Genomic DNA, 26411 nt, shown 5'->3' on the forward strand with positions numbered 1-26411 from the left:
TTTACTGCACCTTCAGGGCCTCTGGTCCCAGATGAGAAAACACAGTGCAGACAAAATGTAACATAGACAGAAAATCAGGGTTTCGCATGTGGGTCCCAAATCAAGCCACAGGGCCAATGTTCCACATCACAGCCCCTATCCCACACCTGCCTCTCATGGGGCAGCTCCAAGTAAGCAGCTCCAGAGTGAGAAGCACAGAGTTTTAATTATTAAGACTGATAAATCGCCTGAGTGGCACCTGGGAGAGCAGCTAGTTTAATCATTTATAAACCTTTTAATCCCCCCATTACAAAAAGGATACCTGTTCCTCATAAACTGAGAACAATACAGAAATGCAGGGCATGGAGAGGGGAAGTCCTACATTATCTGGTCCCCACCTGCCGTGGCATTTCCACCTTGAAATGTCATGTGACTGCTAAATGGTGTCATGACTGCATTCAAGAACCCTCCCTTCCCCAGGCAGATAAGGCTCTTAACATCACTGACAGACATCAAGGACTGTGTTGGAAACGAACCAAAGCAGGGGTTCTTGAACTTGAGAGCGCATCTGTATCATCCAGATGGTTAATTCAAATACATTTCTGACTCAGTAGCTCTGGAGCGGAGCCTAAGGATGTCTAACAGATGCCGAGGCTGCTGTTCTGGGGCCCATACTTTGAGAACCACAGCACTGAAGGGACTGGGACCCCCACTGGCCCAGTAACATCATCTTTAGCAAAGGAAAAGCCACAGGAGGGGGAGCAGGACACATGCCAGGGACAGGGGAGCAGGTCACAGGCGGTCCCCAGATCAGCCTGCTTTAACCATTTGAGTTTGCTTACCACGGCAGCAATTTCTGCTCCGGCTCTATGGTTTAAAGCAGCCAGTACGATTGAAGCAATAAAGAAAAGGAAAGTGCTGAGTCCAGTGTTGACCAAATCCTAAAGAGAGAGACAAAATAAACCAAGTGAAAAGAACCATTCCATCTTTGCTCCAAAAGCAACTGAAGAACTTTCAAAATAAGACCCACGATACCCAACCTCCCTGGTGGCTCCATATTTCAGTCTCAATGTCACAGGGTTACTGGTCACACAAAAGAAGGCAAAGTTAACAGTTTATGACACTACTTGATAAATCACCACCACAAAATCTACATTTTCACCAACCCCACTACCCTTTCTGAAGAAATAGTAACCAAAATTGCTAACACTAATTACCATTTAGAGGTCTGGTGCCATCTTTTAAAAACCACACTCAAATCATCTTGCTACGGACAAAGCTCCCCAAGGATCCAAATGTACTAAAACTGGTGAAATCCCTCCAGCATTCCCCGCACTCACATGTGACATTCAAAACAAACTTTCACACATAGAGAGCACACTTAGCCAGACTTCACACTCTTTCTCAAGCAGTCTTTCAAGCCTCTATGTCACTAAAGCCTGGAGAATTTTCTCCTAAGCTTCTTGCACAGCACGCATCCACCGTTTCACAGATTTAACTCATCTTATTTGTAGAAGGGAACATAGCAGGGTAATGAAAGGTCACAGCCTGAGCAGGGTCCAAACCACCCATATGACTCTGGACAAGCTACTTTATGTTTCTGTGCTTTACGTGAGAATGTACCCCCTTCCAGAGTTGTTGAAGGAATTAAATGGAACCATACAGGTGAAGAGCCCAGCATGGTGCCTGGCCCACAGCTACGGTCGCCTACATATTTACTGTCACTTCTGTTATTACTACTTTGGCATGAGGCGCCCGGTAGCCTGGGTCACACCAGAGTACCTGTAAAACCTCTATAGGAAAAAAATTCAGGAAAAAGCCCAAACTGCCTGAGTGCCAGGCTGATTACACTATCCACACCTGATGGGTCCTCTGGTCTGGCCTGGCTCCAAGGTCGATTTCCTCTTTTTGAAGGTGTAAAGATGGCTGGTGCGGTGGCTCACACCTGTAATCCCAGCACTTTGGGAGGCTGAGGCGGATGGATCACTTGAGGTCAGGTGTTCGAGAACAGCCTGGTCAACATGGTGAAACCCCATCTCTACTAAAAATACAAAAATTAGCTGGGCATGGTGGCGCATGCCTGTAATCCCAGCTACTTGGGCAGCTGAAGCATGAGAGTCACTTGAACCCAGGAGGCAGAGGTTGCAGTGAGCTAAGATCGTGCCACTGCACTCTAGCCTGGGTGACAGAGCAAGACTCTGTCTCAATAAAATAATAAAATAAGATGTAAAGAGACAATGGTGGCATCATAACAGTGCTGAGTCTTGCAGCAGACACCCAACCTGCTCCTGGCTCACGGAAAGCTCTGCTCAGATGCATCTGCCAGCAGGATGGGTTTCAGCTATGACCTGCGTAAGCCAGGGCAAATTTTTCACAAATTCAAACCAGGAAGCGTTTAATTACACTCAGCTCTGGGTAACATGCTGTAGGGGTAAAAAGAGAACATAAAATATACTTCCCAAAGCAAAGACTATTCAGAAACGAGGGGAAAATACAATACACTGTGAGGTCAAATATCAAATAAAACAGTATCGACATTAACAGTGACTACATAAAAACAGAGATGCAGCAAAGGGCCAGAAAACAAACAGGCCAGGCAAGGTGGCTCATGCCTGTAATCCCAGCACTTTGGGAGGCCAAGGCGGGCGGATCACCTGAGGTTGGGAGTTCGAGACCAGCCTGACCAACATGGAAAAACCCCGTCTCTACTAAAAATACAAAATTAGCCAGTGTGGTGGCACATGCCTGTAATCCCAGCTACTCGGGAGGCTGAGGCAGGAGAATCGCTGGAACCCTGGAGGCGGAGGTTGCAATGAGCCAAGACTGCGCCGTTGCACTCCAGCCTAGGCAACAAGAGCAAAACTCTGTCTCAAAAAAAAAAAAAAGAAAAAGAAAAAAAGAAAACAGTCAAAAATTTTAAAGTTGTAGGAGTATCAGTAGTTTTAAATTTGCTTTAGTAATGATCATTAACAATAGTGAGTGGAGAATGAGATGATGAATGGGAACAGCGAATACAGGGAAAAAATATTTCAAAAAGCCTATTTTAAAAAGGTAAAAAATAATCTTTCAACATGATCTGAGGCTAAGGCACCAGATTAAACCAGGGGAAAAAAAAACGCCAGCAACTGCTAATAAGAGCATAACATATCTGCCTCCTCAAATCCCACTGAATCATATCTAAATACTGAAGCACTTGCTTAAAAGATGAATCTAAATATAATTGAGCTTCTAGGACTGTGCTGTCCAATAGGGCAAACACTAGCCATATGTGACTAAAGTTAAACTAATTCATATAAGATAAAAAATTTCGCTCTTCAATCACACTAGCCACAATTCGAGTGCTCAGTGGCCACAGGTGACAAGTGGCCACCTCAAGGGCAGAGCAGATCAGAAAACATTTCAATTGTCAGAGCAGCTGCTATGGCACCACACTGCCCTGAGATCAATGATTAGGTCACAGAGAAAATGGGGAAAGAAGCACATGTGAAACACTACCATGAGGGTGCATGCAGCCAACTCAACTGCAAGACCTTCTACAGGATAAATGACCCAGTTTTTCTAACAAGTCAACAGAATAAAAACAAAAAGGGAGGCCAGGCGCGGTGGCTCACGCCTATAATCCCAACACTTTGGGAGGCTGAGGTGGGCGGATCACCTGAGGTCAGGAGATGGAGACCAGCCTGGCAAACATGGTGAAACCCCGTCTCTACTAAAAATACAAAAATTAGCTGGACCCCGTCTCTACTAAAAATTAGCCGTGGCCAGGCGCGGTGGCTCACATCTGTAATCCCAGCACTTTGGGAGGCCGAGGTGGGTGGACGGCCTGAGCTCAGGAGTTCGAGGCCTAGGCAACATGGCGAAACCCTAGGCAACATGGCGAAACCCCATCTCTACTAAAACACAAAAAATTAGCCAGGCACGGTGGCTTGCACCCTGTAGTCCCAGTTACTCGGCAGGCTGAGGCAAGAGAATCACTAGAGGCCAGGAGGCAGAGGTTGCAATGAGCCAAGATCTCGCCACTGCACTCCAGCCTGGGCGACAGAGTGAGACTCCCTCTCAAAAAAAAAAAAAGTTAGCTGGGCATAGTAGCACGCACCTGTAGTCCCAGCTACTCAGGAGGCTGAGGCAGGAGAACTGCATGAATCCAAGAGGCGGAGGTTGCTGTGAGCCCAGATTGTGCCACTGCACTCCAGCCTGAGCAACAGAGGGAGACTCCGTCTCAACAACAACAAAAGCGTGGGGGTAGGGGAAAGGAGCTGTTTGCAGGGACCTTGTTTGCATCACGATTTGAACAAAACAAATGTCAAAAGACATTGTGAGACAAAGGGGACATCTGAATATGAACTGGATATTAAATAAAATTAAATACTGCTAATTCAGTTGGGTATGACAATGGAATAGTGCCATTTAAAACATAATGCTGTATTTTAAAAAGGTAGTGAGGAAACAAATGAAAGTGTTAAGCAACTATTGAACAAATACTTTTAAAAATGTGTATTCCTACCTAACACCTTAAAGCAAAATAAATCAAAGAATAAAAATTACATTTAAAAAAGTAAAACCACAAAAGTATGTGTGTGTGTTTAAATAACCCTGGTCAAGAAGAACTTTCTAAGCATTATACCAAATGCAGAAACCTTCAAGTACAATCTTGACAAATATTAAACCTGAAATAACCATTTGACAAGATGGTCAATATTGGCCAGGCACAGTGGCTCACGTCTGTAATCCCAGCACTTTGGGTGGCTGAGGCGGGTGGATCACTTGAGGTCAGGAGTTTGAGACCACCCTGGCCAACATGGTGAACCTCCATCTCTACTAAAAAAATACAAAAAATTAGCTGGACGTGGTGGTGGGTGCCTGCAGTCCTAGCTACTCAGGAGGCTGAGTCAGGAGAATTGCTGGATTCTGGGAGGCAGAGGTTGCAGTAAGCCAAGACTGCACCCCTGCACTCCAGCCTAGGTGACAGAGCGAGACTCTGTCTCAAAAAAAAAAAAAAAAAAAAAAAAAGGCCAGGCGCAGTGGCTCACATCTATAATCCTAGCACTTTGGGAGGCTGAGGCAGGCAGATCACCTGAGGTCAGGAGTTCAAGAAGAGCTTGGCCAACATGGTGAAAACCCATCTCTACTAAAATACAAAAATTAGCCAGGCGTGATGGCAGGTGCCTGTAATCCCAGCTACTCGAGAGGCTAAGACAGGAGAATTGCTTGAACCCAGGAGACGGTGGCTGCAGTGAGCCAAGATCGCGCCACTGCACTCCAGCCTGGGTGGCTGAGCGACACTCCGTCTCAAAAAGCAAAAAACAAAAAACAAAAAAAGCTCAATATCTTTAATTTATAAATAGCTCTTGCATTATTAATGAGAAAAAGTAACAAAGTGAGGAAAGGACATAAATAAGCTATTTGAAAAAGAATACTAATGGGTAATAAGCAGGAACAAATATTCAAATTTACTTATAGCCAAAGAAATGAAAATTAAATTGGCAATCATATACTACTATTCACCTGTGGGACTAGCAGACTATGTACCTGGGGTAAGTGTGTGTGTTGGAGAGAATGAGAAGACCAGCAAGAAGGGCTTCAATGACACAACTTCCTGGAAAACCACTGCCAATAGGTATCAAGGGTTTTAAAGAGGTTCATGTCATTTTCCTATGAATCCCACACTTGGAAATCCATCTTAAATATCATAGTGAGGGCTGGGAGTGGTGGCTCATGCCTTTAATCCCAGCACTTTGGGAGGCTGAGGCAGGCGAATCACCTGAGATCAGGAGTTCTAGACCAGACTAGCCAACATGGCGAGACCCTGTCTCTACTAAAAAATTACAAAAATTAGCTGGGCATGGTGGCACATGCCTGTAACCCAGCTACTCGGGAGGCTGAGGCAGAGGAAACACTTGAACCTGGGAAGCAAAGGTCGCAGTGAGCTGAGATCGTGCCACTGCACTACAGCCTGAGAGACAGAACGAGACTCCGTCTCGAAAAAAAAAAAAAAAGAAAAAAGAAAATTATATTGGGGGCCAGGCATGGTGGCTCCTGCCTGTAATCCCAACACTTGGGAGGCTGAGGTGGGTGGATTGTTTGAGCTCAGGAGTTCGAGACCAGCCTGGGCAACACAGCAAAACCCTCTCTCTACAAAAAAATTCAAAAACATTAGCCAGGCATGGTAGTGCGTTCCTGTAGTCCCAGCTACTTGGAAGGCTGAGGTAGGAAGATTGATTGAGCCCAGGAGGTCGAGGCTGCAGTGAGCGGAGACTGCGCCTCTGCACTGCAGCCTGGGGGACAGAGTGAGACTCTGTCTCCAAAAAATAAATAAATAAATGATATAAGGCAAAAAGGTCTAAGTGTAAGGAAGCAAACAAAGGGCTCAATAGGGGAGTTGTTCAATAAAATGGTATTTCCATAATGGAACACTATGCAGTCATTAAAAATAATCATGTAGTTGTATATTTAACATGTAAGGTACAATAATTTAAATGAAAAAGCATGACTTTAATGGTTCCATTTTTCTGCACTCACATATCACAACACACATGCATATGCAAAAAACAGTCTAGAGAGAACAGTTTAGAAGGATTTATACTCAAGTATTTTAAGTGGTTACCCTTTATTGGGTCATATCATGTATTTTTAAACAGCTTTATTGAGATATAATTCACATACCATAACATATACCCAATTAAAGTATATAATTCAATCACAATGTAATTTTAGAACATTTTTAGCACTCCAAAAAAAGCCTCATACGCATTAGCAGTTATTTCTCATTCCTCCCCCAACCCTAGGCAACCACCAATCTGCTTTCTGTCTCTATGGATTTGCCTATTCTGGACATTTTTTTTTCCTGTGTGTGAAATCTGCCACAAATATTCTGGACATTTCATACAAATAGAATGACATAACATGTGTTTTGTGCCTGGCCTCTTCTGAAGGCGTGGCCTGCCTCTCCACACCTGTGGGATACCTCGTCAGGTGGGACGAGAGACTGAGAAAAGAAGTAAGACACAGAGACAAAGTACAGAGAAACAACAGTGGGCCCAGGAGACCAGCACTCAGCATATCAAGGACCTGCACTGGCACCAGTCTCTGAGTTCTCTCAGTTTTTATTGATTATTATTTTCATTATCTCAGCAAGAGGAATGTGGTAGGAGAGCAGGGTGATAATAGGGAGAAGGTCAGCAAAAAAAACGTGAGCAAAGGAATCTATGTCATAATTAAGTTCAAGGGGAGGTACTATGTCTGGATGTGCACGTAGGCCAGATTTATGTTTCTCTCTGCCCAAACATCTCAGTGGAGTAAAGAATAACAAGGCAACATTGCTGCCAACATGTCTGGCCTCCCGCCACAGGGCGGTTTTTCTCCTATCTCAGAATTGAACAAATGTACAATCGGGTTTTATACCGAGACATTCAGTTCCCAGGGGCAGGCAGGAGACAGTGGCCTTTCTCTATCTCAACTGCAAGAGGCTTGCCTCTTTTACTAACCCTCCTCAGCACCGACCCTTTACAGGTGTCGGGCTGGGGGACGGTCAGGTCTTTTTCATCCCACGAGGCCATATTTCAGACTATCACATGGGGAGAAACCTTGGACAATACCCGGCTTTCCAAGGCAGAGGTCCCTGTGGCTTTTCGCAGTGCATTGTGCCCCTGGTTTATTGAGACTAGAGAATGGCGATGACTTTTACCAAGCATACTGCTTGTAAACATTTTGTTAACAAGGCACGTCCTGCACAGCCCTAGATCCCTTAAACCTTGATTCCATAACAACACATGTTTTTGTGAGCTCAAGGTTGGGGCAAAGTGGCTGGGGCAAAGTGACTGGGACAAAGTGGCTGGGGCAAAGTTACAAATTAACAGCATCTCAGCAAAGCAATTGTTCAAGGTACAGGTCAAAATGGAATTTCTTATGTCTTCCCTTTCTACACAGACACAGTAACAGTCTGATCTCTCTTTTCTCCCCCTACATCTTCCATTTAGTATAATGGTTCTAAGGTTTATTCATCTTGTAGCATGTATCAGTACTCATTCCTTGTTATTACTGAATAATATTCCATTGTATAGATACATCACATGTTATTTATCCTTCATCAGTTGATGGACATTTATTTCTACTTTTTGGTTATTACAGATAATGTAGCTATGAACCTACAAGCTTTTGTGTGGACAAGTTTTCATTTCTCTTGGGTCATCAGACGATTTTTTTAAAATTACCTATTATCTTCTAGTTTTTGGGAGTTTTTTTGTTGTTTTTTGTTTTGTTTTGTTTTACAATAAGCACTTATTACTTGAAAGGCTTAATACTGGAATACTGCAAATCTTAAGTCAGCATCAAGCACTTGAGTTCCTGGGCCATGAAACAAATCAAGGCTGAACTGATCACAAATGAAATATTTGTACACAGAATCAGCCTGGGGCTGTCACTGCAATCCTGGTTGGCCCAAACCAATGTGCTAGGTGGCTGGCTCTAGCCTCTGTCCTACACATCCAGGAGACAAGAACGTTTGCAAGCACTCGGCCCATCCTTTGCACTCACTTGTGCTTGAATGGCCCCAGGATCAAAGGGACAATTATAATGTTGATGACAGTAGCAGCTACCATCTATGGAGTCACTGTGCCAATCATATCACTCCCAGTGAATTCTAACCTAATTATGATCCAAAATGCCCACAAGACAGGACTTGTTATTTTGTTCTACTTTCATGGATGAGGAAACTGGGTCCCAGAAAGAATGACTGTGCTATAATGAAAAATATTTAATCAAACCCTTGAATCTCGAGTGATACGAGCATCTTTTGTTATTCATAATAAGTCCCTTTCAATCATACCTGAGTTTATGCTAATGAAGTGACTTTTGTGGGAAGAGGGTGGTAGACAGTTTCAGGATAGGGGCAGGTCACCAGAAAAACCAGCCAGGTGATTAAACAGTTGGAATTTTCAGCCCCATCCCCTGGACCTCCAGGGAAGTTAGAGGAGCTAGACATTGAGTTCAATCACCAAATGGCCAATCAGTCATGCCTACCTAGTGAAATCTCCAGAAAAAAATACCTAAACGATGGGGTCTGGGGAGCTTCTGAGTGGAGCTCATTCTGACTCCATAAGGACAGAGGCTCCTGCATCTGAGGCCCTCCAGACCTCACCCTATGCATCTCTCCCATGTGGCTGTTCCTGAGTTGTATCCTGTAAAACATATCAGTGATTGTTTAAGTAAAGCCCCTTCCTGAGTCCTGTGAGTCACTGCAGAAAATGACTGAACCTGAGGGGCGGTGGAAACCATCGAATCTGTACTCAGCCAGACAGAAGTGCCTGGGCGCCCCTTTTGCAGCTGGTGTCTAAAGTGGGGCCATCTTGTGGGACTGGGCCCTCGTCTGTGGGATCTGTGCTAACTCCGATAGTGTCAGAATTGAACGGAATTGTTAAACACCCAGTGTCAAAGGATTACAGGACAGCTTGGTGTGGAAAACGTATTTGGTGTCAGAAAAAAAAAACACGAGTCACGCCCAAGGGCTCAGGGCTCAGCCAGTGGCCCCTGGGGGTGATTGCCAACTATTCTCAACCCACCACAGCACCCAGCCTGGGTTCTGAGATAGAAGCCTAAGAGGCCTCCAGGGCCACAGAGCCCACTAAGAAAGGGCGACCAAAGTGGAAGAAGAAAAACAGGACAGTGTGGGGGCCCAGGATGCGAGATGAGAGAGTATGGCAGGAAGGACAGAGCGCCCCATAGCAGACACCGCCAGGACGTTGAGTGGGGTGAGAACCCAAGAGCAACCAGAGGATCTAGGAACACAGAGGCCCCGTCCCAGGCTCCCGACCAGGGGACTTTCAATGCCGCCAGACTGGAGTGAGCTGAAGATGAATTGGGGAAGACCACCACACAGTCAGGATGGTGGACTGGGGGAAGGGGCAGGGGGTGTGTTTGGCTGGAAAATACACATGGGAAGCTTTTGGGGTGTTGACAATCCCCTATTTGTTGACCCAGGTGGTGGCTGTATATTAAACTCCATATTTACTTTCATCATTTTTTCAGAATTTGACAATAAGAGATTAGAAAAGCGAGATTAGGAGAGGGGGAAGTAGAGAAGGCAAGTGCAGACCTCCTCTTCTGGGAAGTTGGGCTGAGCTGGCCCTGGGCTCTGGGGCCAGTTGAGTGGGAGCCACTGGCAGGCTTTTGGGATGGGGGAGGATCAGACACACCTTTTAGATAGCGCCACATCCCAGAAGGGAAGGGGAGGAAAGGAGGAGCCCCGTGGCACTAATCAAAGTAAACAGGGGTGGAACATATGAGTGTATGAGCTCCTAGGACACAGAGAAAAACAAATATCGCCAGGCGCGGTGGGTCACGCCTGTAATCCCAGCACTTTGGAAGGCTGAGGCGGGCAGATCACCTGAGATTCGGAGTCCAAGACCAGTCTGACCAACAAGGAGAAACCCCCTCTCTACTAAAAATACAAAAAAATTAGCCGGGTGTGGTGGCACATGCCTGTAATCCCAGCTACTCGGGAGGCTGAGGCAGGAGAATCGTTTGAACCTGGGAGGTGGAGGTTGCGGTGAGCCAAGATTGCGCCATTGCATTCCAGCCTGGGCAACAAGAGCGAAACTCCGTTTCAAAAAAAAAAAAAAAAAAAAATATATATATATATATATATATATATATATATATCTCAAAGTCCCACAATCCATCCAAAAATAAACCCAAACCAAAAACTTGACATTAACAGAATCACTCAAATTCCATCAAATTATGCTTGTAGAAAATTATGCATTGTCCTCCTTATTTATCATTTCTCATCCATATTTATGTCAACCTGGCTCCGGGAATGACCTGTGTTTTTAAATCTATACCAATCACACCCTATTTTAACCATCAGGCTGGCTCTGCTGGAGACAAAAATACTCCCAATACTCCCACCACCTTGTTATAGAAACACAACACAGCCAAGGCCAACCCTTCTGTAGCGAGTTGATGAGCTGAGATCGGCCCTGAGGAGCTCACTTTTTCACCCCTCTCAGAGAACACTGGACATGAGCTGCCTTTAATAGATACCATCTTGGCAGGGTGTGGTGGCTCACGCCTGTAACTCAGCACTTTGGGAGGCCAAGGTGGGCAGATCACCTAAGGTCAGGAGTTGGAGAACAGTCTGGCCAACATGGCGAAACCTCATCTCTAATAAAAATACAAAAATTAGCTGGGCATGGTGGTGCACGCCTGTAATCCCAGCTACTCAGGAGGCTGAGACAGGAAAATCACTTGAACCTAGGAGTCAAAGGTTGCAGTGAGCTGAGATCGCACCACTGCACTCCAGCCTGGGCGACAGAGCAAGACTCCATCTCAAAAAAAAAAAAAAAAAGTACCATCTCCTCAAGTTCATGTAAGGTATATGCCCTTTTCTTGGGCAAACACACAGCCTTTATCTGCTCCAAAAGAGTGGAAAGTCTGGAACGGATCCCAAAGAACAGGATGGTGTTCTCAAGTGACCACATCACCAACACCCAACCACGGGCCCAGGCCACCACCACCCAGAAGAAAAGAACGAGTATCAACTTCCCTGGGAAGAGATGCACCTCAACATGACCGGTGACATGGTAGTGTGGTAGTCAACAAGTGGAAAATCTTTCATGATTAAAATAGAAAAAGCAGAATTCCAGAAAGCTCACTAAATAGGTATTTCTGGGCTGGGCGTGGTGGCTCACACCTGTAATCCCAGCACTTTGGGAGGCCGAGGTGGGTGGATCACCTGAGGTCAGGTGTTTGAAACCAGCCTGGCCAACATGGTGAAACCCCATCTCTACTAAAAATACAAAAATTAGCTGGGCATGGTGGTACACGCCCATAATCTCAGCTACTAGGGAGGGTGAGGCAGGAGAATCGCTTGAACCCGGAGGCAGAGGTTTCAGTGAGCCGAGATCGCACCACTGCACTCCAGCCTGGGCAACAGAGCAAGACTCCGTCTCAAAAAAACAAAAAACAAACAACAACAACAAAAAGTAGGTATTTCTGGGGATAAACGCCGGTATAAATTAGTAAGAAATCTGAAGCGTGAAGTCTTTTAACAGGTTAATGGCTGTCAGATAAACGGACAAAACAGAATTAAGGGGGTCAAGTCAAACCTGGTGGAAGTAAACAGGGGAACAGTGTGGGTAACATAACAGCAGCGTGCCAAGACACCTCTTACTCAGGTGAGATTAACATTGCTGCACTGGCCACAGTGCCCACTGGTTTGAGGCCTTACCAGATGCCTTTACACCCATTACCTCATTTTATACTTAAAAAAAAACCCTGCAAAAAAAAAAAATTATTATCTCCACTTTACCAGTGCTGACACTTCACCAATGTAGGGCTCTCAGTGACTAGCCCAGGGTCATGCACAGCCCGTTTTAGCAGCCACCTTGGACTCAAACCCAGCTCAGTCTGTCTGACTCAATGCCTATAGTCTTAACCTTTCCAGCAGCTGCTTCTTTGTCAAATAGGTCCTTCTGCAGGGTTTCACAGCCCAGCCCCTTACTCAACAAGTATTTATTGACAGGCCTCAGGAACACTAGGCAAGTAGGATAGCAATGAACAAGATGCTGACCTTGACCTTGACCCTGCATCCGTAGTATGAACATTTTAACTGGGGGAGGTTTGCAAAGTGCTCTTAAACGGTCTACTACATGCTCTGTAAGCATTTTCTTATGGATAACATAAACCTCATTTTAAAAATAGTCGAGACATTACAACCTGTCACAAAAACTCAGACAAAATGCTTCTAGTTATCTTGAGGTTTTAGAGCTTAAATTTAAAATACCACCACATTTTTCTCACCTTCCGGTGCTAAGACAAAAAACAGCTAAGTTTTCAACTGATACCTACTTTTCTAGATCAGCAGCTCTCCTTTTTTCCTCCTTTAGGAGTCTGTGCTGGTTAGGACAACCCAGAGAGCACCTGTAAGGAGGACCTTCCCCACCCAGGGAACCAGGAGAGCAGCCCTGCCAGGGAGGTGGCAGCTCCAGCCTCCTCCTTGGGGCCCACACTTTCTCATGGGCCCAGCAGTAGCCAAACACAGACAGAGCCACGTGTGGCTTCTGTGTGGCTCCCAATCTCAGGCAAGGGTAGCTGGTCTGAGGCACTCTCCTCCTGCTTCCCCCTCAGCAGCTGAGGTGCCCACAGCGTTCTCATCCCACAGGCACAGCAGGGTGAGGCAGCCGACTGTGCTTAATGGATCTCCCTAACTGACTCCCTTTGAGCTCTTGCACATGCTAATTTGTAAATAAATATCAAGAAAACCAAATGATATTAAAATCCCCTTCTCACTCAGCACAGTAAGGACACAGTCTAGGAAAGGGGGTCTAGGACTGACCAGCCCTGTGCTTCCCATCTGATTAACAAGGGTGGCCAAACAGGGCTAAGAACTCAAACCATGGGGAGAAGAGGGCAGGTTTCCACTCAAGACTTTCTGATCAAACCACCAAATCCCCCAGGTCCTCCTAGTTGCTTTGAGTTTAATAATATTCCTAGGCTCTGTAAGTTACTGGCATTTTCTTTCATATTTTCAATTCTTCCAGAATCAATATTTTTATAAATGGCTTTTAGGTCCAGTCTGAAAAGTATGTAAATGTCTACACTGTATTTTATTTCCCATATTCTCCAAATATCAACATGACCAGTCTTCTCAGATGATCGCAAAATTGAAATGACATCTTTAAGGTGGCCAAAATAATTGTTATGATGTTTCTCCCATTAGTTAAGATTCAGTTTATTTTGTAGTTTTATTCAACCCAGTAAAGAAATTTAAAATTTCACAGTTGAATTATAATGGAATATTTAAGGATCAAAATGAACTAGAACCAAACACGACCTGCAGAGATTCCAACTTTTCCTTGGAGCCAACCGGCATGTGATCCTTTCATGGCCAGAGCGGCAGCTTGTACTCACTGTCAGATTCCAGTTGATCTGGGGGATCCTCATGTGCAGGTTGAGACTGAACATAATCAGCAAGACGCCAGTCACCACAAACGCACTGCAGCTCACAAACTCAAAAAAGTAGAGGCCTTCACACGGGGAGCACGCCATGATGGTCTCTATGCAGATGAATGCAATCAGGGCCAAGATCTAGGAAGAAAATTGGAAACATATATGTATGTATATATTTAGTATACATCTGCAGACATACGTACCTGCCATGCTTATATAACACTGAACAACAACAACGTACTGCCACTGAGTTTTCCTCTGGGGACAGCAGTGTAACTGTCGGAAATCAGACCCGCTTCAATTCTTCCATAAAGAATAGGTGCAGGGGTCTTAATGGAAGGATCAAATTACTAATGTAAACAGTGAAGGCCCCACCACATACACTGAAATCAATCTGGTGTGATGTGGCCCCCCGGGTGTAAACTGCTGGCCCTTGGGGGGAAGCAGAAACATCTCTACAATGTTTCTAGGTCTTCTCCTGCCACCAATAAGTAAGTGGGTGTTGCCTATGTGTGTTTCTAATTCATGGTCTCTACCACAATTATCCCAAACACTGGGAGAGCAGAATTCTGATAGTGTCTGACTTATGCCATCTGCAGTTACCTTGGTGGCTCCCGCTAAAGTCACACAGGTTAACTGGGACTCGTGATGGCTTTAAAACAATGACTGGTATAATCTCCTCTTCCCCCAATTAGGTGGGAACAAGAGGCCCACCTAATTAATTCATATGGTTTTAAAATATACATTTTTTGAACTTGATCACAAGAAGATGGTAGCTTATTAAAAAACATTAATAAATCTACCAATAATAGAATAAATTTCTAGGCTGGGGGGGGCTCATGCCTGTAATCCCAGTACTTTGGGAGGCCAAGGTTGGCAGATCATCTGAGGTCTGGAGTTCAAGACCAGCCTGACCAACATGGAGAAACCCCCTCTCTACTAAAAATACAAAATCAGCCGGGTGTGGTGGCACATGCCTGTAATCCCAGCTACTCAGGAGACTGAGGCAGGAGAATCGCATGAACCTGGGAGGTAGACGTTGCAGTAAGCTGAGATTGCGCCATTGCACTCTAGCCTGGGCAACAAGAACAAAATTCCATCTCAAAAAAATAAATAAATAAATAAATTTTTTTCTGAAGGACCAAGGTACCATTCTGGCAATATGTCCTAAGAGTTCGCAGATCATAAAATCAAGTAGATATCAATGGAAATTACCAAGTGAACTTTTAAAGGGGGATTTCAGGAGAAGGAGGAGGCCCAAAGGCGGAGTTAATGGCCCTGTGATCAAAGAAAGGTTTCGAGCACCTAAAGCCAGATCAGTCTCAGGCTCCCACTCCGCTCAGTTCAGTGGCATCTGAAGCCTATGCTGCTGCTTCTGCTTCCAGGCTGGCCTCCACCTCAAAGGTCAAGGAAGCAGAGGCAGGCAGCTCTGTGGTCCTCTAGAGACTTGTCTTTCAGAGCTTGTGAGAAATGCAGAATCTCTGCTTCTTCCCCTTGAACTACACAATCAGAATCTGCTTTCTGATGAGATCTTCAGATGATTAAAGTGCCAGCAGCATCCAAGGCACGGGCTGTTCTGGGGCCTTTCTTCACCTGCTGAAGTCCTACTCATGCTTTCCAATGCTCCACTTGATGCTGCTGCCACCTCCTCCCCATGTCTTCCCTGACTGCTTCTCCCTGCCAGACATCAGCTTATCCCACCCTCTCCCAGGAAAGCTGGTTCACCTGTGATTGCATTCTATCCTTACCATCTTGCAGCCTCTGCCTCCTGAGCTTTTAGGGGGCAAGGTAGTCCATTCCCATCTACCCCCAAGGCACCAAGCACAGTAACTTGCACATAGCTGGCAGATGGGGGCTGAATGAGCCATTAGAAAACCCACATCTACAATTCCTGGTTGCCTGGTCAGTGTCTTCAGGTGAATGGAAGAGTGGTTCTGCCTTTCCCATTGTCAATACTTCTACAGAGAACCTCTTTCCTAACAATATGTGGTCTTTTCTAAGTCAACACATTAAAGACACAGGTCTTCTTGGTCAAAGGATACAAAATTTCAGTTAGACAGGAAGAATAAGTTCAAGAGATCTATTGTACAACATGGTGACTTAGTCAACAACAATGTACTGCATTGTATTGTTAAGAGGAGATTTTAGGCCGGGTTCGGTGGCTCATGCCTGTAATCCCAGCACTTTGGACGGCTGAGGCAGGTGGATCACCTGAGGTCAGGAGTTTGAGACCAGCCTGATTAACATGGTGAAACCCCGTCTCTACTAAAAATACAAAAATTAGATGGACATGGTGGTGGGCACCTGTAATCCTAGCTACTTGGGAGGCTGAGGCAGGAGAATCGCTTGAAACCCGGGAGGCGGAGGTTGCAGTGAGCTGAAATCGTGCCACTGCACGCTAGCCTGGGTGACAGAGTGAGACTCCATCTCAAAAGAACAAAAACAAAAACAAACAAACAAAAAGAGTAGATTTTAAATGTTCTCATCACAAAAAAAAAAAAAAAGGTAAGTATGTGAGATAATGCGCGTTACCTCGCGGGACTGAGCCATTCCACATTGTATACACATTTAGAAACATCATGCTGTACACAGTAAATATAGAAATTTTTACTTGTCAATAACACAAAAGATATGGGTCTTTAAATATACACACTGTGCTTCTCCTAATGGCTCTTCTTATAATTCTCTATTGCACCACAGACTTTAATTCTCCATCTGAATTACACGCCTAACTTGCAATCAGTTCACAAAAGAAAGAGTTCACATAAGGGAAACTCCTAAACTTTCCCCTTTTTTTCACCCCAGTAATCAGATCTAGTAATCTTGGGCAAGAAATAACACACTGTACTGATGAGTTACAAATGTTTCTGGTATGCTAACTTCAACCATATTTGTGTGGGAAGGTAACACCTACATTCTTAAATATTAACATAAAAATGGCTTCACGGATATGCAAATCTAATAGACCATTTGTTGTGGCAGTGAACAAAACAGACAAAAACTCCTGCTCTTAGCTCACAGTCTAATAAAGGAATTTTTTTTTAATTACATTTAAAAACAGAGTGAGTTAGACAGTGATAAGAACGAAGGAGAAAAATGGAAGCAGGGAAGCTGAACAAAGCATAGCTGAGGCAAAGGTGTTTGAAAGTTTAGACAGAGACCAGGAAGAGTGGCTCACGCCTGTAATCCCTTTAGGATTACAGCACTTCAGGAGGTTGAGGCGGGTGGATTGCTCGAGGCCAGGAGTTCCATACCAGCTTGGCCAACATGGCGAAATCCTGTCTCTACTAAAAATACAAAAATTAGCTGGGCATGGTAGCACATGCCTGTAATCCCAGCACATCAAAAGGCTGAGGCGGATGGATTGCTTGAGGCCATGAATTCCAGACCAGCATGGCCAACATGACAAAACTTTGTCTCTACTAAAAATACAAAAATTAGCCAGACGTGGTGCTGCACACCTGTAATCCCAGCTACTAGGGAGGCTAATGCATGAGAATCCCTTGAACCTGGGAGGCGGAAGTTGCAGTGAGTAGAGACTGTGCCACTGCACTCCTGCTTGGGTGACAGAGTGAGACTCTGTCTAAAAAAATTTTAACATAAAATAAAGTTTAGGGCAGGCGCAGTGGCTCACAGCTGTAATCCCAGCACTATGGGAGGCCGAGGCGGGTGGATCACATGAGGTCAGGAGTTCGAGATCAGCCTGGCCAACACGGTGAAACCACTAACTGGGCATGGTGGCACACGCCTGTAATCCCAGCTACTCGGGAGGCTGAAACGAGAGAACTGCTTGAGCCTGGAGGCGGAGGTTGCAGTGAGCTGAGATCACGCCACTGCACTGCACTCCAGCCTGGGTGATAGAGTGAGACTCTGTCTCAAAAAAAATAATAAAAATAAATAAAGTTTAGACAGAGTGTCCCTGGAGGGTGCTATTTGAGACAGAGTTGCTGAACATATAAGGGACAGCTGTCTGGAGAAAGAGCACTGGAGGCAGAGGGAGGAGCAAGGTGAGATCCCTGGGAAGGGGGTCAGGTGGCCCCTAGGGAGAATCACAGGAGGGAGGTCAGACCCAAAGAGCCCTTGGGTGCAGTGAGGTATGCGGCTCTCACTCTGAGTGTGATGTAAGCACCAGAGAGTGGCAGGATCTCCTTTGGGTCTTAAAAGGGCCACCAGCTACTTCGTGGAGAACAGACTACAGTGAGGACAAGGGCAGAAGCTGGGAGGAGAGTGCGAAGACCCTTGCAACAATGAATAGGGCTGACCTATTACCTTGCAGAAATGACTTCACAGGTGTGTGACTGCACAGGCTCAGTCAGAAAAGTTAGCATGGTTCCTGCCTTGCTCTCTCTTAGACCACTCATGATGGGGAAAAACCAGCTGCCATGTCTTGAGGGTACTCAAGCAGCCCTATGGAGAGGTATAAGTGCCAAGAACTAAAGCCTCCTGCCAACAGCCATGTTGAACAAGCCATCTTAGATATGGGTCCTCCAGCCCCAGGCAAGCGTTCAGATGACATAGTCCTAGCCAAAAGCTTGACTGCAACCTCCTGAGAGAACCAGAGCAAAGCCACCCCCCAAATTCCTGACACACAGAAATGAAAAGAAAAGAAAGATCTGATTCTTGTTTGTTTGCTTTTTTAAGACAGGGTCTTCCTCTGTCACCCAGGGAGTGGAGTGATGCAATCATAGCTCATTGCAACCTTGAACTCCTAGACTCAAGTGACCCTCCTACCTCAAACTTTCGAGTAGCTGGAACTACAGGTGCACACCACCATGCCCAGATAATACTTTATTTTGTAGAGACAGGGTCTCACACAGGCTGGTCTCAAACTCCTGGCCTCAAGAGATCCTCCCACCTCAGCCTCCCAAAGCACTGGGATTACTGGTCTGAGCCACTGTGGCCTGCCTAAGATGTCTTGTTTTAAGTCACAAAGTTTTAAGGTAATTAGTTACGCAGCAATAAATAATATATCAGGGAGGGAAAACTCTTGTTGTTATAAAACATTAATATTCTACTCATTACTCATTGATTACAGGTACATACAAATCAAACACCTTATAGGCACTTCTCATTTTTTATCATTTAGTTCCCCAGCACATCCTTATGAGGTAGTTATTAGCCCCATTTTACAGATAAGGAAATTAAGGTTCTGTGACATGTAGATAGCAAGAAGCGGTGCCAGGATGTAATAGCCAAGATTTGATTCTCAGTCTCTCCAGTTCTTACTGCCTCACTATGTTATTTCCCTATTAGCTTCTCACCCATAAAATTATACCTGCCTCCTTTCCAAATCTCAAATGGTCACTGTGTTCAAAACCCAAACAAAAATATATGTAAAAGGGCTCTACAAATGACAAAATGCTATATACAAAATAAGAAAATAACATGTTGTAACCTACACCTATTTAAACCATAAAATATCTATTATACATCTTATTTTCTAGCCCACTTTTTCTGCTAAATAGTGTATCCACAGGTATGTCCACATATAGATGTTACTTTTAATAATTACATAGTATTCATATGTAATTACATAGACAGATACATAAATACAAACATATACACCTCTATACACATACCACAATTTAATTGATCCCCTATTGATAGGCATTTAGATGGTTTCTAATACTCTGCTGTTACAAGCAAAACATTTTTTTGTCTGACATTGGACACAGCAAAATGTCAACATTTTCTCTAGCACAGTGAAATCTAATCACTGCTGAAATAAAAACTACCTATTGACCAAGAAGGGCTCAGATAAAGTGATACTAGAAGCCAACAACTTCAAGGGAACCAAAGAGTCAAAAATAGTTCAACTTATAACAACCTTGAAGTGAGCAAATGTCACGTGAACAAATTATACACAGATGTCCAAAAAGATGTATACAAAGAAAAAACTTTTTTGTTTGCTAATCATGAGATTATGGATGCCCTTGGAGAGTGTCCTTTCCAGGTGGCACCTACAAACTGACCAGAGTAAATATTTTCATATTTAATAAGTAAACTGGGCCAGGCACAGTGGCTCACACCTGTAATCCCAGCACTTTGGGAAGCCAAGGCAGTTGGATCACTTGAGGCCAGGAATTCCAGACCAGCCTGACCAACACAGTGAAACCCTGTCTCTACTAAAAATATAAAAAATTAGCTGGGTGTGGCGGCAACTGCCTGTAATCCCAGCTAGGCAGGAGGCTGAGGCATGAAAATCGCTTGAACCCTGGAGGTAGAGTTTGCAGTGAGCCGAGATCGCGCCACTGCACTCCAGCCTGGGTGACGAAGGGAGACTTCATCGCCAAAACAAACAAATGAACAAACAAACAAAACCAGAATTGATATTAATAGGTTGTCAGATTTCCACAACGGTGGCAAATTATGATTGGCAGCATCAAAAAGCAGGAAGAGAAGGAAAGAGAGAGGACTGGCTGATGAAGTTACCATAATAGTCGTCCTTCCACTGTAACTTTCTGTCACAGCTTCTTGTGCCAGGCAATAATGAAATAGCGATTTTTTGTTTTGTTTTGTTTGTTGCCAGAGTCTCTGTCACCCAGGCTGGAATGCAGTGGTGAGATCTTGGCTCAGTGCAACCTCTGCTTCCCGAGTTCAAGTGATTCTCCTGCTTCAGCCTCCTGAGTAGTTGGGATTACAGGCACCTGCCACCAAGGCCGGCTAATTTTTGTACTTTTAGTAGAGACAGGGTTTCGTCATGTTGGTCAGGCTGGTCTCGAACTCCTGACCTCAAGTGATCCACCCACCTCAGCCCTGCAAAGTACTGGGATTACAGGCATGAGCCACTGCACCCAGCCACAGTGGGCATTTTTGGCATTCAGCTAACTGGAAGTTGAGGGAGGGATACATTAAATTTGGGTTTAGCTGCTGGTTCCACGTGTGGTTAAGCTACCGTAGCACTCCCAGTGGAGGAATGGCTTTCACATATGCTCTGACACCACTGCACAGGCTCATCTGACATTATGACAATGGAACAGACCCCAAACTTCATGAGATAAACTGTCCTATGATGACCAACTAGAAATATGTGGGTAGTGGAGGAGAAATAGGGTTTGAAACATACAGAGCCAGAAGCTTGTCTGTGGGAAATTCTTCAGATCATCAAATGCGTAAAATTGTAAGTAGAGAATTCTATTGTCATCAGTGCCTAAATGAGAGTTGTGTCTTATCAGGAAAATACTCAATAATGTAGTGTATGCAACTATAAATGCACTACATGTTTTCTCCCATTTTTGATGGGAGCCACATGAAACAGAATTTATCAGAATTCCAGGGTGTGCAGGGCACAAAACTGTGGCAGTACTATAAACAGCAAGTACTTCTTATTTTTATTATTATTATTATTTTGAGATGGAGTTTCGCTCTTGTAGCCCAGGCTGGAGTGCAATGGCATGATCTTGGCTCACTGCAACCTCTGCCTTCCAGGTTCAAGCAATTCTCCTGTCTCAGCCTCCCAAGTAGCTGGGATTAAAGGTGCCCACCACCACGCCCGGCTAGTTTTTGTATTTTCAGTAGAGACAGGGTTTCATCATGTTGGCCAAGCTGGTCTCGAACTCCTGACCCCAGGTGATCCACCCGCCTCGGCCTCCCAAAGTGCTAGGATTACAGGTATAAGCCACCACCCCCAGCCAACAGCCAAGTACTTCTGTGCAGGAGTTTGGAGTTTTATGTATCCCAACGTACCAGATCGCATCTTGATACAGCTGATGAATTTTAAATTGACAAAGTCTGACAATCCCAAATAAAATGGCACACAAAATTGCTTCCAACTCACTGAAACAGCATGAAGAAACAAGTGTTCAGCGACAAAATCCTACAGGTGGTCATCAATAAATCAGTGAATGGGGCCTCATAACATATTGACCGTATAATGACATGATGTTGCTCGAAACAATGTAGTGGCAACCTAAAATCTGAACTGCACTTGTGTAAACCGAAATGTCCGGTAGACTTTGTATACTTTTTCAGAATTACTGATCATACTGAAGTTCAAATCTACGAAGGATCTATTGCAGTGGAGGCCAAAACAAAAACAGAAAGAAAATGCTTTTTAAATTTGTAATTTATTGTTTCCTGTTGGATGTCAAAAGAAGGCCCCCCCCCAAAAAAAATTTGTCATTTAGTGTGTTTCTTATTTTAAAACAATATTCACTATTGTACCTGTCTTGTGTTTTTGTCTTTCTTTTCCCAAAATCATGAGTCTTAAGCTCCTCAAAACCTGTACCTACTGCTAGGTTTGGACAATGAAGTGTGAGTGGGGGAGACACCTGTGGTGACCCTTGGCAGCAGCCTTTTGGAACTACAGACAGTTCCACCATGCTCCTTCCCTGCCACAGCAGCCTGCAATGTTCCAGACCCAGGGCAGGGGCGGGGAATGACCAATAAACACATAAACAGATGCTCAACTTCACTTCCAACAAGAGAAATGCAAACTGAGGTACCCTTTTCATCTACTCGATTCATAAAAATTATAAAGTGATATCCCATACTGGTGAGAGAATGTCAAATCAGGCCATTTTCCACACTGATGGTGAGGGTACAGACCAGCATGGCATGCAGACAGTGATCTCCCAATCCCTGTCAAAATTGGCCGGGCACGGTGGCTTATGCCTGTAATTCCAGCACTTTGGGAGGCCAAGGTGGGCGGATCACCTGAGGTCAGGAGTTTGAGATCAGCCTGGCCAACATGGTGAAACTCAGTCTTTACTAAAAATACAAAAATTATCTGGGCATGGTGGCAGGCGCCTGTAATCCCAACTACTTGGGAGGCTGAGGCAAGAGAATCACTTGAACCTGGGAGGCGGAGATTGCAGTGAGCTGAGACTGCGTCACTGCACTCCAGCCTGGGCAACAAGAGCAAAACTCCGTCTCAAAGAAAAAACACGGCCAGGCACAGTAGCTCACGCCTGCAATCCCAGCACTTTGGGAGGCCAAGGCGGGTGGATCATGAGGTCAGGAGTTTAAGACCAGCCTGGCCAAGATGGTGAAACCCTATCTCTACTAAAAATACAAAGCAGGCGTGGTGGCGGACACCTATAATCTCAGCTACTTGGAAGGCTGAGGCAGAGAACTGCTTGAACCCGGGAGGCAGAGGTTGCAGTGAGCCAAGATTGTGCCACTGCATTCCAGCCTGGGCGACAGAGACTCTATCTCAAAAACAAAAAACAAAAAACTGTAACTGTGCACACCTTTAGACCTAGAAATTCTAGGACTATGTACCCTATGAATAAATGCACATGTATGATGCTGCACTGTGTGTCATATTAAAAAGCAACCAGGCCGGCCGTGGTGGCTCACGCCTGTAATCCCAGCACTTTGGGAGGCCTAGGTAGCTGGATCACCTGAGGTCAGGAGTTCGAGAGCAGCCTGACCAATATCGTGAAACCCTGTCTTTACTAAAAATACAAAAATTAGCCGAGTGTGGTGGTGGGTGCCTGTAATCTCAGCTACTCGGGAGGCTGAGGCAGGAGAATCACTTGAACCCGGGAAGTGGAGGTTGCAGTGAGCTGAGATTGTGCCACTGTACTCCAGCCTGGGCGACAGAGCGAGACTCTGTCTCAAAAACAAACAAACAAACAAAGCGTCCAGCAGGAGAGCCATGGTGAATAAACAACAGCACATCTACATAGAGTAAGAAACACAAGGCAGAGAGATGGGGGATTCTGTGGACTGGCGGGGAAAGGGTCCAAGGGATACTTAGAGAAAGAACAGAGTACAGAACACGAGGCATAAAGTGACCCCATTTTTGATGAAGAACAAAAAATAAGCATATTTGTGTTTACAAACACATTTATGTGCACTGAAGGATTTAAGTTAAACAGTAAAAAATCAATACCTCTCTATGGATTAGGATTGCGTGGGGAACAGGGGAATCACGGAGATTTTTCCTTTTTTAATTAACACTCCTGTAGTGTTTGAATATGTAAGAAATATGCATATTCATGCATATATGTATTTATAATACATGCATATAATATATACACATATATGTACACATTGTATATAACTGCATGTATGTAAATATATCACATGTATGTATTATAGATTCAGGAAGAATCTATAGTAAAATATTGATAGTGAACCCATCTATATGGTAGAAATGTGGATAGGTTTATTTTCATTGAGCCTGCTTTCATTTTCCAAAATTTCTACAAAGAGTATATGTGTTTTTAATTAGAAAAAAAATTAAATGCCCTATGTATGGACACTTTTTTGAAACATCCAGGTTATGAGTTAAATTTTAGTGACCTCTAAGAACCAATCCTTGTTTTGAAACATTCATGAATTTTTTTTTTTTTTTTTTTTGAGACAGAGTCTCGCTGTGTTACCCAGGCTGAAGTGCAATGGCGCGATCTTGGCTCACTGCAACCTCCACCTCCTGGGTTCAAACGATTCTCCTGCCTCAGCCTCCTGAGTAGCTGGGATTATAGGTGTGCACCACCACACCTGGCTAATTTTTGTATTTTTAGTAGAGACAGGGTTTCACCATGTTGACCAGGATGGTCTCGAACTCCTGACCTCAGGTGATCTACCCGCTTCGGCCTCCCAAAGTGCTGGGATTACAGGCGTGACCCACCGCGCCCAGCCCGGACAGGACTTTTTAAAAGTCCTTTTGACCAGGTGCAGTGGCTCACAGCTGCAATTCCAACACTTTGGGAGGCCGAGGTGGGTGGATCATGAAGTCAGGAGATCAAGACTATCCTGGCTAACACGGTGAAATCCTGCCTCTACTAAAAAAAAAAAAAAAAAAAAAAAAATACAAAAAAGTAGTCGAGTGTGGTGGCAGGTGCCTGTAGTCCCAGCTACTCGGGAGGCTGAGGCAGGAGAATCGCTTGAAATGGGGAGGCGGAGGTTACAGTGAGCTGAGATCATGCCACTGCACTCCAGGTTGGGTGACAGTACGAGACTCTGTCTCGAAAAAAAAAAAAAAGTCCTTTTAAAAAGTACACAGGCATCACAATTATAGCCTGTTTTCACAAAAGAAAGTTCTCTTTTTAGTCCAGATTTAATCTTGTCAGTCATCTGAGAAGTCAAAAACTTATCCTGTTTTTCCATCTAAAAAAGCAATCTATGACATCACCTAGAAATACGTGAGCATCGCTTCTGATACACCGTTGGGGGTAAGGAAGGTGTGCGCAGGGCCAACTGTGAGGAGACTGGGGAAGAAGTTGGACAAAAGGACAAATGAGGAATGTGAACATCTATCTCTGTGAGTGCTACTCAGAGAAGTTCAGGATCCAGCCTTAATCACCCACACAAAACACCAGAGAACCTAACTTCAAACTATTGTTCTTCCTTTTTTAAAAAAAAATGAGTCTCACTATGTTGCCCAGGCTGGACTCAAACTCCTGGCTCAAGAGATCCTCCCACCTCAGCCTCCCGAGTAGCTGGGATTACAGGTGCAAGCCACCACACCCAGCTTTGCTGTTCTTTGATTACTCATGAGACATCTGTGTGAGAGAAGTTGTGAAATCATTTGATTAAAGTGGTATTTTTATTTACAGTGATGGTGACCCATTGCTTTAAATGCACTTTGCCTGTATTCACTTGAATCCAAAGCAACTCTCATCCTATAAAAGACAGTCTGTCATTAGGGTTGTAGGAGTCATTAATGCTGGCTGCCAAATATTTGTGGTTCTCCACCATCCAGCACCTTCCCCGCATCCTTTGAATTTGTGTGGGGCCACAAGACTACTTCTGGCTAATGAGCTGCCAAGTGCATCACTTTCAGGTGGAAGACTTTGTTGCCAGTGTGAGATGTTCCAGAGACCTCCCTTCAACACGGTGCCCAGCAAGCTCTGAAATGTAGCTGGTCTACCAGCAGTGAGGACACATAGGCTAGAAAGAGTAAGCACAAAAATGAACCTTGGTTGTTACTACCTAATATTCTTGCTTTTCCCAACTGCTACGAGGATGGTGTCTTCATCTGTGTGGGAAAGAAAATATTTTCCTGGATCTGGGTTTTTCCTCATCATTAATATCTTAAGAAATCTTAGCACTTTGGGAGGCCGAGGCTGGTGGATCACCTGAGGTCAGGAGTTCAAGACCAGCCTGACCAACATGGCGAAACCCCATCTCTGCTAAAAATATAAAATTAGCTGGGCCTGGTGACGCATGCCTATAATCTCAGCTACTCGGGAGGCTGAGACAGAAGTATCACTTGAACCCGGGAGGCGGAGGCTACAGTGAGCCGAGATCATGCCATTGCACTCCGGCCTGGGCAATAAGAATGAAACTCCGTCTCAAAAAAAAAAAGAAAGAAATCTTAGCCCCCAGGCCGAGGACGGTGGCTCATGCCTGTAATCTCAACACTGTGGTAGGCTGAAGCAGGCTGATCACCCGAGGTCAGAAGTTCAAGACCAGCCTGGCCAACACGGTGAAACCCCGTCTCTACTAAAAATACAAAAATTAGCTGGGTGTGGTAGCACAGGCCTATAATCCCAGCTACTCAGGAAGCTGAGGCAGAAGAATCGCTTGAACCC

General features: G+C 44.7%; 1 protein-coding gene across 2 annotated transcripts in view; it reads right to left on the reverse strand.

Moving 5' to 3' along the window:
• The window catches only part of CMTM4 (CKLF like MARVEL transmembrane domain containing 4), an 82268-nt gene that overhangs the window by 7782 nt on the left and 48075 nt on the right, over positions 1–26411 (reverse strand). For both annotated transcript variants that reach the window (XM_054534036.2, XM_002826506.6), the window contains exons 2-3: positions 13888–14064; positions 822–920 (exon numbers count right to left, since the gene is read on the reverse strand). In XM_054534036.2, the coding sequence (XP_054390011.1) occupies positions 822–920; positions 13888–14064 (276 nt within the window). The remainder of the gene's footprint in view (positions 1–821; positions 921–13887; positions 14065–26411) is intronic.

Source organism: Pongo abelii, chromosome 18 (assembly GCF_028885655.2).
Source record: "Pongo abelii isolate AG06213 chromosome 18, NHGRI_mPonAbe1-v2.0_pri, whole genome shotgun sequence".
NCBI classification, from domain to species: domain Eukaryota; kingdom Metazoa; phylum Chordata; class Mammalia; order Primates; family Hominidae; genus Pongo; species Pongo abelii.